The sequence below is a fragment of the Suricata suricatta genome, chromosome 5 (assembly GCF_006229205.1).
Source record: "Suricata suricatta isolate VVHF042 chromosome 5, meerkat_22Aug2017_6uvM2_HiC, whole genome shotgun sequence".
In the NCBI taxonomy this organism is placed as follows: domain Eukaryota; kingdom Metazoa; phylum Chordata; class Mammalia; order Carnivora; family Herpestidae; genus Suricata; species Suricata suricatta.
This window is the reverse complement of record NC_043704.1, coordinates 107,114,556-107,131,061: the sequence shown is the minus strand read 5'-3', so window position 1 is coordinate 107,131,061 and position 16,506 is coordinate 107,114,556. Positions and strand designations below refer to the sequence as shown.

General features: G+C 38.0%; 1 protein-coding gene across 1 annotated transcript in view; it reads right to left on the bottom strand.

Annotated features, from left to right (window-relative positions):
• Positions 1 to 16,506, bottom strand: part of PLCH1 (phospholipase C eta 1) — a 207,928-nt gene that overhangs the window by 60,908 nt on the left and 130,514 nt on the right. Inside the window, exons 7-8 of the mRNA XM_029940011.1 lie at positions 12,943 to 13,113; positions 688 to 781 (exon numbers count right to left, since the gene is read on the bottom strand). Of these exons, the coding sequence (XP_029795871.1) occupies positions 688 to 781; positions 12,943 to 13,113 (265 nt within the window). The remainder of the gene's footprint in view (positions 1 to 687; positions 782 to 12,942; positions 13,114 to 16,506) is intronic.

Sequence of the window (16,506 nt, the reverse complement as noted above, 5' to 3'; positions counted from 1 at the left end):
ATCCCTCATCAGATTATTGGTTCTGCCTGGGATTTGTTCTTCTCTTGGGTAGCAGCCTGCAATGTATTTCCCCACATATTTTAAGTATATATAACTTACACATAGACGTAGCTGTATTCACATTTATGTGTAAGATCCTTGAAGCTACATTCTGAGATGTAACTCTGAGCAAATTACTTAATTGCCTTGAAAGCTTCACTTTCCTCAACTATATAATGAAGTAGCTGTATTAACCAAATATATGGTTCCAACATCTCCTCTGCTACCAACTAGGTAAAAACAAGCATACTGCCAAGACTTTTAAAGAAACATGTACTTTCAAAGTCACTAATGTCATAGATTAGTTATTTTAAGACCAAATTTCCTTTTTTTGAAATTACCAGGTTGAATCTCTTTCCAAAATTAGCCATTTGAGAAAAGCACAAATATTTCCTGACATCTGTCACACACATGATGGCATCAGGTTGACTTGCTTAGAGTGGAAAATGCATATCAGCATTGCCAAAGTAAGAGAAATAGCAGTATCATGCCGTCTCTTTCATAGGAAAATACGTTGTTTTGTGAGTTTTATTTGAGTCACCTGTAACCCATGAATATCTCCTGATTTCTTTTACTAAAAATTTTGCTAGAATTTAACTTAGGAAACTGAATTGAAAAATGAGAAATTTAGAATATTAGTCATTTTACCTTCTATGCCAAGAACATTTTTCGTCTTATTTTCTTCTGAAACTTCAAACTTCTTTATGATGTCAAGACAATAGTCTGTTGTCACATTGTTCATCTAAACAAAACAAAACATTAGTAGAGTACCTGCAATTTCACGAGATATTTTCTTCTATGCTAAAAAGGCGCACTGATTTTTTTAAGCATTCGTGATACAGTGCCAGGCAGTTTAATGAGCAGTATTTGAGATCATGGCAGCTTTATCTTTGGAAAATGATCATCTGAATCTTCCCATGTTACCCTTCAGATTTATCAGTGAAAACATCCCATCAAGTACTAGACAAATATACTCCATAAAGCAAAATTAATAAAATTAAATCAATAATTGATGCAAATCTACTGTCAAAATCTACTTACTAAAATAGCTATCTGCAAATTAATGTTTTCTACACAAACACTACAGTTTGCTAATCATAAATATATACAGAAAGAAAATGATTCCCTAGCAAAACAGGATGTCCTAGATAAATCTACTCATGGGTGTGCAGAACTACAGCCCTTTCCATGGAACCACAAGAACAATCTGCCATGTTGACTCAAGATCACAAAGGTTGGCAAGAGAAAATAAAACCAAAAACGTAGCTTATATTATTAACAATGGGATCCGGGACGAGTCATTTCCCTTCTCTTACCTTATAAGGTGGTTGTGAAAATTAAATGCATTACTATTAACATGAGACATCAAAAGGCAGCGCATGCTCTTATTAGTGAGGCATTCTCAAGGTACTTGCATAACATCACATGCTTAGTGTCACCGGGCAAAGTGAACTCTCCAGGAATAATTAATTAAATGGCAACGTGAAGGATGTGATATTTTGATCAAAATTCCATTTTGATCTAACAGTGACATTTAAAAATACTAATGAACAGTGAGAGAGGAAGCTAATCTTAAGAGCCATTTCTTGATATTTCCCAAATATTCTATTATCTCTTAGGTTTGATACTTATGTTTTAGTGAAATCTCATTTGTCTAAACAGTTCAAATAGCATTTAAACCTTTTGCAGGGGAACAAAAGCTCTGTTTTGCACCTATTCTTTGCCTGCTTGAAATAGCACAGAATGCTTCCCCCCACCCCCTGCAAACTAGCTACACAATGGCTGATGCATCCACTGAGTAAATTTTACAGTCCTTACTATATTCAGAGGCTTATTTTATCAGACAACAGCAGAAAATACAAAATAAATGAAACCATGATACCTGTAAAAACTCTACTGACCTAGTCGGGGTTTGAGCAGGTCCCTAATTTGTCTGCTATATACTCGAGAGATTTATCACATGCAATCTAAAAAATAAATAATTTCTCATACACACACACAAAAAAAAACGGAGACGCCTGTTTATCTCAGTCGGTTAAGCATCTAACTGTAGCTCAAGTCATGATCTTGCGGTTCGTGGGTTTCCGCCCCGCTCCAGACTCCGTGCTGACAGCTCAGAACCTGGAGCCTGCTTCGGATTCTGTGTCTCCCTCTTTCTCTCTGTCTCTCCCCTACCTGTGCTCTCTTTCTCTCAAAAAGAAATAAGTAAACATTATAAAAAATTGATAAAAAATAAAACAAAATTCATGTGCCATGAGAAGCCCGAGTTTACACTGCAATTATTTGGTTTATGAGGCTGCTTATTCAGAGATGTTGGGCCTGGTCCTGAACCTAGGTCTACCAGGAGCCCGTGAGATCTAAAAACCATAAAAAATACCATCATCCTAGGACAAAACTAATTGCAGACGAGCAAAGAACATGATACTAGTTCAAGATGCAAAGCAGAATTGCAAGTGTTAACAAAAAGCATTGTATTCTAGAAGTAGTCAGTAAATTAGTAAAAATATTAATAGGCATTCTAGGAAGCTCACAATTTTCTGGGCATTATATAACAACAAATGAGAAATAATCCATTTCCTACCCAAATCCAAGTATTAAGGATTAACTCAGTGAAATACAGTAAAACCCCATAATAATGAGAAATGAAATGTAAAGTCAATCAGCTTCCCTCCTTCCCCCAACCCGTGGCCTAATTTAATTAACTCCCAACAGCAAAATCCTGCATTTACAAAACTGACTTTTTCAGACTTTACTTAAAAAGCGACTGTGATATTTTACTTTATAAAAGGTTTGACACAGGTTAATGCTCTTTACTGTTCCTTTTCCCTTTGTTTGGCTCCCTATGTCACATAGCTAATAAGGTGAAACAGAAAGAACTTTTCCCTACTCTACTCCTATTTCTCATGGAGCTCTTTTGCAAGTTTTGTTTGCTGTCAATATCTGAGCCACTTGTTTCCAACATGAAGGACTCTTCTTACTATACCAGGCAACTGGTGCTAAGACTACTCTAAAAACCCTTGATTTAATAATGATTCTTTACATTTATGTAATGCAGCCAATGCTGTGCAGTTTATAAAGAGCTTTTACACATAAAATCTTAAATACTTCTTACAACAGTCTCATAAACTTGGTGTTTTTATCCCCATTTAAAAATATGCAAATTTATGCTAAAATAGGTTCACTATCTCAAAGTCACAAAGCTGATAGGAGGCAAAACCAAGGTTCAGATTTCATTATTCTGACTTCATAGCCAAAGCCTTTTCTTTTACATTATAGCTATTGTCTCTGGGTGGTTTTCTTCATTTCTACTGAAAAATTGAAATGCTTACTATCAAAAGTGATTCTTTTTTCAATATAGCTGAAACTCCTAAATCTTCTTAACTTTTGAGATGCTTTAAACCATCAAGTCAGTTACTATAATTTGACTCCTTTGATTATTCCAAGTTGGACTCCATTCTCTTGTCCTAGTTTGCTATAATACTTTAATCTCGTCCAAAAAAACTAACTGGTCTTCATATTAAAGGTCAATCCACTTCAGGTGGACTAGTTGAAGAAACCAAAGTCATAGATCTCCATATAACATGCTAGTATTCTGATACTAACATTTTATCCTCAGACTTCTTGTAAGTTATCTGGCAAAGCTGTGACAGTGAGTGTGAATTTCAAAACAAAGTCAGAAGTAAATACTTATATTTCTTATAGCTATGATTCCCAAAGCACACAAACCCCAAAATTATAATTTGCAGAGAATTTTAATATTGCTAAACTCTTTTCAATTTATTTTTATCAAATTAATGTATGTTCATAATTAAATAAGTCAAAACCAAGCTTACGATTGAAAGCAGAATTCCCCCTTCTATGCGGATAACCACTCTCCAAGAAACATAATGTCAACATTTCTAGATATTTCTGTTGGAAGGAGTCTTTATATTACGAATTGTTTGTTAATGATGCTATTTTCTATTTTTGTAAACCTTAAGCATTATATATGGAAGTTTTTATTGTATTGGATAAAAAATTTAGCTTGCTTGGGCCAGCAAAACTAACTTACTCCCTCTATTCTTCCACTTAGGATAGTTATACCTTAATTTTTTTATTTAATTACTATGCAGTGTTGAATTATTCTGATTATGCAAATGTTGGGCATTGAGTCTATTGTATAATGATTGTGTTTCTTACAGATTTTTTTTCAATTTGTTAACTGCTGCTATTTCTACCCATTTGGTTAATTTTTAGTGTCATCTCATAAATTCTTCTTCACGATGCTAATGGTGTCTCAGTTACCAAAGGCAACAAAACAATCCATGAATTCCAATTTTTTATCCCTTATAAACAATGTCCTTCTTCCAGGCTGCTGGGATTCCAGCACTTTATTCAGGTTTTGGTCTGACTTCATTCTGTCACACTCATCAGAGAGTGCTCAGAAAGTAAATTATTTATTTCTTGCTGTGTTTCTGTGTTCTTCCGAGTGCGTTTTACTCTGCATGCATGATCAGTTGGCAGACTCACCAGGCAGAAAATTCTAAGTCAGAAATCATTGCTCCTATGTTTTTGGTTTCCAGAGTTGCTGTTGAGAAGTCCAATGCCATACTGAGTCTCCTCCTTTCACAGGATCCACCTTTACTCACTAACTGGACTAGTGCTTTTCCTCCTTTCTTTCTGCTAACTTCTAGGGTTCTGCTCTATCCTTGGCATTGTGAAACTGCATTATCATTTGTCCCTGTGCATCTTTTCACATTCAGTGTGCTTGGCACTGAGTGGCCCTGCCAGTCAAGAGAGTTCTATCTTTCCATGCTAGTCATTTTTTGTATTATTTATTTTATAATCTCCCTTCTATTTTTTTCTTATCTTTTTCTATAACTGATTATTCAGAGAGTGAACTTTCTGAATCAATCCACTAATTTCCTTATCTTTTCTTTCTATTTTTCATTTCTTTGTATTTGTTCTCTTTTATGGGCAATTTTCTTTTTATCTTCTAAGCCATTTATTGAGTTTAGTTCTCCGCTCTTCTTCCTCAGAACCATCTTTTCCCAGAGCATACTGCATTGGCTTCATGGCTGCAATTTTGTGTCTCATCACTCTAATGTTACTGGAAGTTTTTACAATCTCTTCCCTACATCGCCTCTGTTTCCTCCGAGTTTCTTGATGCTATTTGTTTACCTTGGTCTCTGATTTCAGAGTCGAGGATTTCCTCCAAACACGTGGTAAGTAAGCCTTGGCTATTTAAAACCCATTTTCAAAATCAGCTATTGAAAAAATGTATTTAAAATCAAGTCAGTAATAAATTGGTTGAAAGCTCTGTATTCATGAGCAGAGTTGAGTGACTGGGTGGCCTCACTGTAGAATCCCTGGCTGAACTACTTTATCAGATGTCTGATGTATTTTCAGGTTTGGGGGGTTTTCCTGGGGCTTGTATATTAGTTTCCTAGGACTGCTGAAACAAATTACCACCAACTTGGCTTAAAACAATAGAAATTTATTCTCTCATAGTTCTAGAGACCGGAAGTCCAAATTCCAGGTGTGGGTAGAGTTGGTTCTCTCTGTTGACTCAGAGGGAAAATCTGTTCCATGCCTCTCTTCTTATATCTGGTGGCTTCTGGCAAACTGTGGCATTCCTTGGCTTGACTATAAGTATAGTCTCTGCCTCCATGGCTTTCTTCTGAGATCTTCTTTCCTGTCACTTATAAGAGCACTCATCATTGGATTTAGGGTCAACTCTAAATTTAGCATGATCTCATCTCAACCCCCTTAATTTAATTATGCCTACCAGGACCCTATTTCCAAATAAGGTTATACTTAGAGGCACTGGGTGTTAGGACTTGGACTTATTTTCTAGGGCCGCTATCCAACTTAGTAAGATTAGCTTGTCATAATCTCCCATTTCCTACCTGTAATTTCCCTGATAGAAACCTGGAAGCAGAGTGTGAGAAGAGGGTTATGGTTCTCCCACTTCAGTGCACAGACTGAAGTTTGGACTCAGACTGCACAAAGACACTTTGTCCTTGTACTCATTTACTATTGCTCTGAAACTAGCCACCCAAAACTTAGAAACTTAAAACGACATCCACTTTTTTAAAAATCACATTTGTGCAGGAAGGCAAGTGGGATTGGATTTGTCTGGACAGTTATTTTGCTGTTCTCGCCCAGGCGTTATTCGAGTGCCCTTAGGCACCTGGTCCCCGGACCACAGCTCAGTGTCTCAGGGGGCCCCTCCCTCACGTATCTTGGTTGGCGCTGACTGTTGGCCCAGGGCCCCTTTCTCTGAGTAATCTCTCATTCACAAAACCCTGGCCTGGTTTCCTCATGTGGTAGTCATACAATTCCCATAGGGCAAGAGTGAAGTCATCAAGGCCTAGGTTCTTTGTACATCATATCTGCTACAATCTATTAGTCAAAACAAATCCTGGAGCTAGCCGAGATTAAAGGGGCAGGGAAACAGCCCACTCCTTGATGGGAGGAGAGGCAAAGTCACCTGGCCAAGGGGCATGCGTATAGGAATAGGGGAATTACTGCAGCCATCTTCACAGACTATCTACCACATCTCCATGTTCTCAGTACTCAGGTGTGCCTGGTATGCCTCAGTCTAGATCCTTCTGGGCCATCTTTCTCCAGTTCTGACTCTTACTTTTATGTCAGGATGGAGGAGGGACAGTTACTGCTTCAAGTGGTAGGAGAGAGGATCTAGAGCCCTACTTCCAACCAGTGCTTGGGTTTTTGACCCTCCTCATCCCCTAGTCTCAAGAGCATCACATGACTTCAATTCTTGAGCTTTCTGGGGTTCCTCTGGACTAATAAAATTCCTGCCCTGTGGGCTTGAGTTTCAGTGCTCTGGCATCTCCCTTAAATCAGACAAGTTTCAAGATTTTGTTGTTCCTGTCTCCTCCCCAATCTCTGTGTCTCCATAGTTTTATACAGAAGAAAAAGTCTCTTTCCTGTATTTTTGGTTAATTTCAGAAGGGAGCGGAGTGGAGAAACATCTCTCAGAGAATAGTCCTTCAGTTTTCAACTGAATAAGTAAGAATTTTCTTCCCCAAAATGGCTACCTCTAACTCATCCTGAAATTAAACCACAACTTTCAAAGCATTGGAATATATGACTATTTCATGGAAAATGCCATTTAGGGAACTACATTCCAGGCTGCAAAAATATTACAAGATGTAATTACTCTGAAAAGTCTCTCAATTGCTTCAACTGTGAATAATTAAGTAAATGAACAGAAACTCAGGAATGACTCTTAAAGGAATGCTTTTATGATGAAGAAAATGCATTTAAAAAATAAAACAAACAAGATAAAGGTACACTAGCCCCAAAAGGGGTAGTTCTAAGCAAAGAAGAGTATACAAGTATTTCTCATAGAGAGGTATGGTTAGAATGACCGTGACTCTCATGAAATCATTCTGAATTCAGTAAAAGATAATTAAGGGAGATGGAACAAACAACACTGGTAATTGGATTAGAAGAATCAAGGGAATATTTTAGCAGAGAGATTAAAGACACAAAAGGGGCAACTGCTAGGAGCCCCACAATGAGATAATGTATAGATCTATGTCAGATGCACACTGTTACAATAAGAAGCGGGCCCTCCAGCAGGAGATCAGTAAAGCTCTGAAAACTCCCCAGGAATTAACCACCCATATGCATATTTCAGAAGAAAGTGATGCATAAACAGAAGTCTGCTTTTGGCTTATCCATGGAGATAGCCTTTGTAGTCAGGAAACAGCTAGCTAGCTGGTTTTTCAGACTCTAAGGATGCTTCAGTGGTCCTGCCTTCTCTTCCTCTCGCCTCAAGCCACAAGAAACAAAAGGATAGAAAGAAAGTAGAGGCTTGTTAAGAAAGGCTGTCAAGAGGGATCCGGGAATGAAATCCAATTATAGCTCCTGAACCAAAACTATGAAAAAGCATTGAACACAAAATACATTCCGCCTCAGTGCCGGTAAATGGATAGTAAATCTGGAGGAGACACAGACCGCCTTTTGGCAAACACATGGCGGGGGTGAGGGGGGCGGGGAATGAAACCAAAAAACCTCAACCAAACCTAGTACTTAGGAATCACAAGCTAGTGGATATCCGTGATCTTTATCTGTGGTTGCAAGGAAGCAATGAAAGAGAAATGTCAGCCAACTGGTCTCTTCTAATTGGCACTTCTTCAAGGATATAAAAGACAGAATTTCCCTTAGCACATCCATGTTTTAAAAAATGAAAGATATAATCAAACAGCATTTGGGCCTGTCAAAGTATAAATTCAATTTTCAGAGAGTTTCAGTGAAATAAAAATCTGACCCGTGGGCCAATATTTGATTTCAGATAATCTTTGACAACACATATGGCCAGGAGTGATATTTTATTTCACAACTGAGTAAATCTGTAAAAGTTGAATACTCTGGTGTCTATACCAATCTTATGCCATTAGAAATGAATGAATTACTGACATATGAATGGTCAAATTGCCTCCAATTTGTTCCATTGGGAAAATCCCATTTTAAAATTCAAAATTCTACAAAACCCTTAACCAATGACTCTCATGTTGCACATTTAGGTTGAGTCCAACTTTTCTCTATTTTAAAATGCATGAGTGGGGCACCTGGTGGCTCAGTCGGTGAGGCATCCAACTTCAGCTGGGGTCATAATCTTGCAGTTAGTGAGTTCGAGCCTTGTGTCAGGCTCTGTGTTGCCAGCTTGGAGCCAGGAGCCTGCTTTGGATTCTGTGTCTCCTGCTTTCTGCCCCTCCCCCACTCACTCTCTCTCTGTCTCTCTCTCAAAAATAAATAAACATTAACAAAAAAACTTTTAATAAATAAAATTCCCAACTTTACATATTTTTTTCTGTATGCAATTATTTCTTCAGAATGAACTATTAGAAGTAAAACAGATTGGTCAAAGTCTTATAAGTTATATAAAATTTGATAATTAAATTGTCTGATAGAAAGATTGTACCATTCCACAACTTAACTAAAAATATAAGAATGGATACCATGCCTGATAGTATTTTTTTAACCTTTATATATTTGTTGGGTGGGAAAGATCTTTTCATTTCGTTACATATATTTGAATTAGTAATGAAAGGTGAAATTTCAGTAGGTTTATTGACTTATGAAATTTTTCATGTTTCAAATGTTTTGCCTGTTTCTATTGGGTATTCATTTTTTTCCTCAACTGTCTGTGACAGTACTTTCTATATTAAGGAATTTCACTATTTCTCCCTCTGCATGTTCTAAATACTTTCCTAGTTTGTGCTAGACATTAACTTTATGGTGATTGATAAATTGGACCACATGTAAACTTAAAGTTTCAAGACATTAATATTTTCCTTTATGGTATATGCATCTTGATATATGATAATTTTTTTAATTTCTTTCAGAGTATGCCCATATGTAGCTTCAAGCTAATTAAGAAAATTAAACTGGATACAGGTAATTATCCACCAGAAGCAGATGTCATAGAACACTGGCTTCTGTTTTCCCCAACTAAAATCTGCTGGGTGAGGGGCGCCTGGGTGGCTCAGTCGGTTGAGCATCCAGCTTCAGCTCAGGTCATGATCTCACAGTTTGTGGGTTTGAGCCCCACATTGGGCTCTGTGCTGACAGCTCAGAGCCCAGAGCCTGCTTCAGATTCCGTGTCTCTCTCTCTGACCTCCCCTGCTGACACTATCTCTTTCTCTCTCTCTCTCTCAAAAATAAATTAAAAAACATTTTTAAAAAGTTAAAAAAAATAAAATCTCCTGGCTGAGTGTCAATAAAACCAAAAGGAGGAAAGAAACACATATCTCCTAGCAGTGACATCCACTATTGCTATTCAAATGGACTGGGTTACTTCTACTTGCCCAAACGCATTTGAAGTCAGTACCTTTATATATCATAATTTTAATTTGTCACATTGCTGTGCTTCCAAACATCTATGTCAAAGGGCCTTCACATTCATCATTATGATCAATGTTCAATTTGACACTGTGAGACAGGAAAGGTAGATATATTAGGTCCCTTTTATAGATAAGGAAACAAAGAAAGGGTCAGAAACAATAATGAATGATCTGCCCAAGATTCTCCAACCAAAAAAGCTTGTAATGGAATGTAGGTCTTCTGGGCCCCTGGTCTAATGTTCTTTCTACTATAGAAGAGGAGCTCTCCAGGTGAAAATGGAAAAAGTAGTTACCAGAGCAGAAAACAGAGGAGTAGAGATAGATGTAGAAGAGCATATTTTCTGTGCAAAACAATAAATCTTTTATTCCATCCCCATGTTCTACCTGGGTTATAGCTAACTTTGTTAACGCGGAATTGCTGCCTTTGCCAAAATAGCAAGCTAATTAAAATAACTGATGCTGATACATTTGGGTATCTCTTTTTCCTAAAATGTGTGTGATTGTGGAACGGAGTAAAGTAAATAAATCATCACCACATCTAGTGTATTTTTTTCTGATGCCAACCAAGTTTTAGATTCTCCGGCCCTAACTGGGTATCCAACAATGCAATTTAGTTCTGACATTAACTACCTGCAGTTAGCATTAGCCCCCACGGGTTAAGGGTTCAGTCCCATAGACTGAGCCACCTCAGGTGCCAGATGCGAATGAGGTGTTCAGGCTACCTCCTTTTCTGCTTGGCCTACTACAAATGTGGGGCCTCTATCAAAGAAAAAAACAGACCTATACAGTAGTTAAAGCAATTAAGACAGATTTTAATCAGTAGCTATTGCAACAGGGGAAAAGAGAACTCAATACTGGCTCAGTTCCAAATACAGGATGGACAAGGGGGGTTTATAGCCGAGGGTCAGGGCAGGGATCAGTGGAGGAAACATTAGGGGTCAGAGGGGGTTCTGGCTAAACCTACCTAATAGGGTTCTTCACTGAAGGAAGGAAAGTGATCAGATACCACATGGGAGATGGTGAAAGATAAGGAATTTTATCAGAAATCGAAGTGACTAGATATCAAGGATGTGGGGTTTAGTTAAGGGTCTTAGCAGGATTCTTGCTTTAGCAGGATTATTGCTATACCCTTAAGGACAAGGCCAACAATAGGGTCTAGTCGAGAAAGGACTCAGAAAAGCCTATCTAGGGTTTAGTCAAGGAAAAGTCTCGGTCAGTTCCCATAATTCACTAGAATGACTCACAGAACTCAGAAAAGTGCTTCATTTAGTAGAACTGGTTTACTACAAAGTGTACAACTCAGGAACAGCTAAATGAAGAAATGTGGGGAGCCTGGGTGGCTCAGTCGGTTGAGCATGAGACTTCAGCTCAGGTCATGATCTCATAGATCGTGGGTTCAAGCCCCGCATTGGGCTCTGTGCTGACAGGTCAGAGCCTGGAGCCTGTTTCCAGTTCTGTGTGTCCCTCTCTCTCTGCCCCTCCCTACTCATGATGTGTACCTCTCTGTCCCTCAAAAATAAATAAATGTTAAAAAAAAAAAGAAAAGAAATGAAGAAATGTATACGGCAATTATGGGGGAAGGTGTTCAGAGCTTCTGTGCCGTCTCAGAGCACACCCCACCCCTTCCCAGTCCCTGCACGTAGCTCCACCAACCCAGAAGCGCTCCAAACCTCATGGTTTAGGGGTCTTGGTAGGGGTCCCATCCTGTAGGCACGATTGATTAAATAATTCCCACCATTAGTGACAAGTTTAAAACCTAGAGGAAATTATGCTATGTGAGGTGACACAGAAAGACAAATGCTGCACCATCTCCCTGATGAGTGGAATCTAAGAAAGTCAAAATCATGAAAACAGAGTAGAGTGTCAGTTGGCAGAAACTGCGGGGAAGTGGAGGATGTTGGTCAAAGATACAAAAGTTCAATTATGCAGAAAGAAGTTCTAGAGATCTAATGTAAAGCGTGGTAACCACAGCTTATAATACTGTATTATATACTTAGAATTTGATAAGAGGGTTGATCTTAAGTGTTCTCACCCCACACAGACACACAAATCAGAACTGTGTGAGGTGATGAATATGTTACTCCAATTAACTGTAGTAATCATTTTACAATGTATACATTATATCAAAACTATACATTGTATACCTCAAACATATACAGTTTTTATTGGTCAAGTATAACTCAATAAAGCTGACCCCTCCCATCTCTTCTACTTTAGTAAGAAACAGAGCTTAAGGCAATACCAAAAAAAAAAAAAAAAAAGTATGGGAAGACCAGCCTTGTTGACCACAATTCAGCCTACATAGTATTAAAATTAAAAGGTTTTGTTTTAAATATATTTAGGGATTCTCTTTGCTAATCAGGGCTTACTTTCTTTTCATATGATCAAATGTCAATTTCCTATCAGAATTATCAATGAATTACTATATTGCTAGCTAAAAATTATGTCATAGCTGGAGCACCTGGGTGGCTCAGCTGGTTAAGCATCCATCTCCTGATTTCAGCTCAGGTCAGGATCTCATGGTTCACGAGTTTGAGCCCCATGTCAGGCTCTGGGCTTGACAGCGTGGACCCTGTTCTAGGATTCTCTCTCTCTGCCCTTGCTCTGCTTGCGTGCGTGAACATGTGTTCTCTCTCTCTCTCTCTCTCTCTCTCTCAAAATAAGTAAATAAGCATTTTTAGAAGTTTTAAAAAAGAATTATGTCATAGTTAACAAAGGCCTACCTATATTATTAGTATTAAAAATACATAACCATTTATCTAAAATGAAACACATGAGTTAACATCCACTACTTTGTGGGAATACATGCATTTCTATACTCAACGTGGTTAAGGTAAAAAACTACACAAGTGTTTAATTTATCACTCCCTCTTAAAAGCTGCTAAAAACATGTTGTAAATAACTCATAAATAACGTTTCCTGTGTGGAATTGTGATATTTACCCATCTATCCTAAAGATAAGGTATACCTCTATCCGACACCAGCAGAAGCCTGTATATTCATAAATATTCCTAAGTAAACATGTGATTCGACACTCTAGCGATACCTTTTGTTCCACCTTCAAAAACTGAGCCAGTTCTTCCACAGTTAGGTGGTCTTTCTTGTCACTGTAGCTCAAAAGCAACAAATAAAGGTCCCGTCTCAGTGACATCATTTTGTAAAAAACACAGAATTCTTCAAATGTCAGAGTTCCCTGATTCTCATCTGTATCAGCTTCCTGAAAGAGGCATAGAATAAACAAGGCAGTGTGAGAATTTGAAATAGGAAATTCAGTACTGAGATACTGAGAAATAATATTTACTATAAAAAGGCTAAATTATATTTAACAAATGGTAAACACATTTTTTTAAAGCACACACAGACCAATTTAAAAATTGACTATTTGTTAGGCTACAAAAAAAGTTTCATGTTATAAAGAATCAATCTTATAAAACCAATTTTCTCTGATCACAGTAAATTTATAAACCAACAGAGAAAGCTTTAAAAAGAAAGTAATTAGAGGGAAATGAAGTTTTCAATTTATTAGAAAGCAAGGTAGATTAAAAACAGATAAGATAATAATTCAACTCAAAAAGCTAGAAAAAAATAAGCTAAAGAAAATATAAGGAAAACATTATAAACAGAAGCAAAAAGCAATGAAATAAAAAACAAATAGGTATATCATCAAAGGGAGAGCAATTAAACCAGAAGCTGATCTTTTGAAGAAACAATGAGAAAGAAATCTTGGAGAAGACGAATCATGAACAAAAGAGAAAAAATATCTAACACATTATGAAAATACCAGTCTCTAACCAGCCTCTGAACTGTAATCCAATCAAATGTAATTTTTAAATATAACAAAATCTTTCTTAATTTGACAAAGGTTGCTTATTGCTCTTACAGTCATCAGGATCATTGGTAGCTCCTTGTTTGCTCTCCACAGAAGTCTGAAAAATCCATTTAGAAATTGAAATTTCTAGTTGAAATTATTTGTTTCTAGTAATTATTGAGCAAGAATCTTTCAACATGTATCTTCCTTCTGACTGGCTGACTTTGTCAGAAAACACTAAAATTGTTGGGGATACATTATGAGAAACGAATCCATTTACATGATCCTCATTTTAAATGAACACGGTTGTAACTGAACCAAAACTGGCAGGGAATGAATGGTATCTTGAAATGCATGGGTTTTATGACATATACTCAGATGTAGGGGGTTTTAAATATGGCTTTGAAAGTCAGTGTGTTCATAAGAAATAGATTTTTAAAAAACTTTGTTAGCTTTGGGACAATTATGAGCACACACTTTAGCCAATAGTTAAATCATACATAGTTTTCTTGTAGGGCTGATTGCTGTTGCCTTCTATCCTTTTAAAGGTAGAGAGACAGGTCTATAAAATATCCACATTTTTGGTATGTGAGATGCTTGTTTGTAGTCACCGCACTTTAAAAAAATTTTTTTAATGTTTTTTATTTATTTTTGAGAGACAGAGAGAGACAGTGCGAGCAGGGGAGGGTCAGAGAGAGAGGAAGACACAGAATCTGAAACAGGCTCCAGGCTCTGAGCTAGTCACCAGCACAGAGCCTGATGCGGGGCTTGAACCCACAAACCACAAGATCATGACCTAAGCTGAAGCCGGACGCTTAACCCACTGAGCCACCCAGGCGCCCCTGTAGTCACCGCACTTTAAGATGCTGGGTCTAATGTTCAAATTTCTGTCATAATTTTATTTCAAAGTATTTAACCCTGGATACAGAGAAGAAACATTTTTTTGACTTCCTTGTAAATGCTGTAACAATTAAGAACAGTAAAACTCTGATATTAAACAATAGTATCTAAAGACTTCATAAGGAGCTATCCATAACTTAAAAGATTATTTTAAAAAGTTTTAGTTGAATCTTGCTCTGCAACAAAAAAGCAAAGACAACTCTAGAAAGGCTTTAATGTCTGTACCAGCAATTCAGTCAGAAGCATAATGTTCCTGAAATAATGCTAAAATCTTGGGTACTCTCACTCCCAGCAAGGACATTTACACAGCCCTGCTAGATGCAAGACTGCAGTGGAAATGTTCTATCTAATCACTTCTGGCTTGGTAAGTCTTTAATGGTCACAAAAAGAGATCCCTGATGTTTTCTCAAAACTTTTCTAAAGGATTTACTTTAAATGCATAAAGCATTTCACATAAACATTTCCTGATTGACCCTCCACAGTGTTTAGCGCATTAGAAATAAAAAGTTGTTGGGGCGCCTGGGTGGCTCAGTCGGTTAAGAGTCCGACTTCAGCTCAGGTCATGATCGCATGGATCTTGAGTTTGTGCCCCGCATCGGGCTCTGTGCTGACAGCTCAGCCTGCTTCAGGTGCTGTGTTTCCTTCTTTCTCTGCCCCTTCCCTACTCATGCATGCGCTCTCTCACTCTCTCTCTCTCAAAAATAAATAACATTTTAAAAGTTTTTTAAAGAAATAAAAAGGTGTCTGAAGGGGGAAAACATAGAAATAAAAATGGATCAATAGCTTATGTTATTATTTTCATAAGTATATAGACTTTGCCTTTAGGTTTGGCCCCTCTCATTTAATCAGCAGCTACTCCTCAGCACAATGAGCATTTTCTATGGAAAGGAATAGATGGGAGGGTGGGGCTCCCAACAGGACAATAGGATATCACAGGGAGTACCAGGAATATGGAAAACTTTTCTATAGAGCTGAAGGACAGTTCACTCTATTCGTGACAACCCATTTCCCCTCCAAAGTCCCTCCCTCCATCTCCAGGATCCCTTCTACAGCACATTCCTTCATCTTCTTTCCTCTCTCCTATGTTGTTCTCCAAGAGACCAAGTTCCCTTCACTGCAAACCGTGTCCAGCCAAGAGCTTCCCAAGGACAGGCCCACTGTTAGAGGTCACAGAATGCGGCCAGCCTCCCCCATCCTTACTGCAACTCATCCCTCATGTCATGTCTGCCCTTACCACCTCTAAGAACAAATGGTTAGAAAACAAAGGAAACACAAAACATTAGCCATCGTATCACACCCTCTGCTTATTCTTATGTGTATAAAATATCACCTAGATACAAAATATCACTTAGAACAGAAAAGTGTTATAAAACATGGATTGTAGGTATGACTTCTCTCCAAATAAGAGCACTTCCTAAATTGATAGATTAGCTATTACTTATCATCTAACATTGACTTTGCACCCACTTAACAGAGCTCACTTCTGCACCTTAGATGGAGGACAAAGTACAATCCCAGCTGGCTGCCACAGAGTAAGTCTGGGCCCAGGGATTTTCCTCAAGGACTGACCAACAGGGAAAGAGCATGCCATCTACCACCAACAGGCAGCTGAATGAACTTCTGGAGAGCGGCCTAAATGGTAGGGGTGGTGTAGCACTTCTAAGCATCGTGGATTCTAAATCGTGAACTCCTCTGAAATGAAATAGAGCCTCTTGAGGACTTCAATAAGTGCTGGTTTTTCATGTTACTAAGTCTTCATTCCGATCCTCACAAGAGCCCTGAGAGGCAGGCACGGGAGATGTTACCATCCTCTCGACGGGACTTCACGGAGTTTGCTCCAGTATCTGAGGGCCAGGTTAAGTGCTTATAATTACTCCCCGAAAGGAGCAGCAATAAAAATAG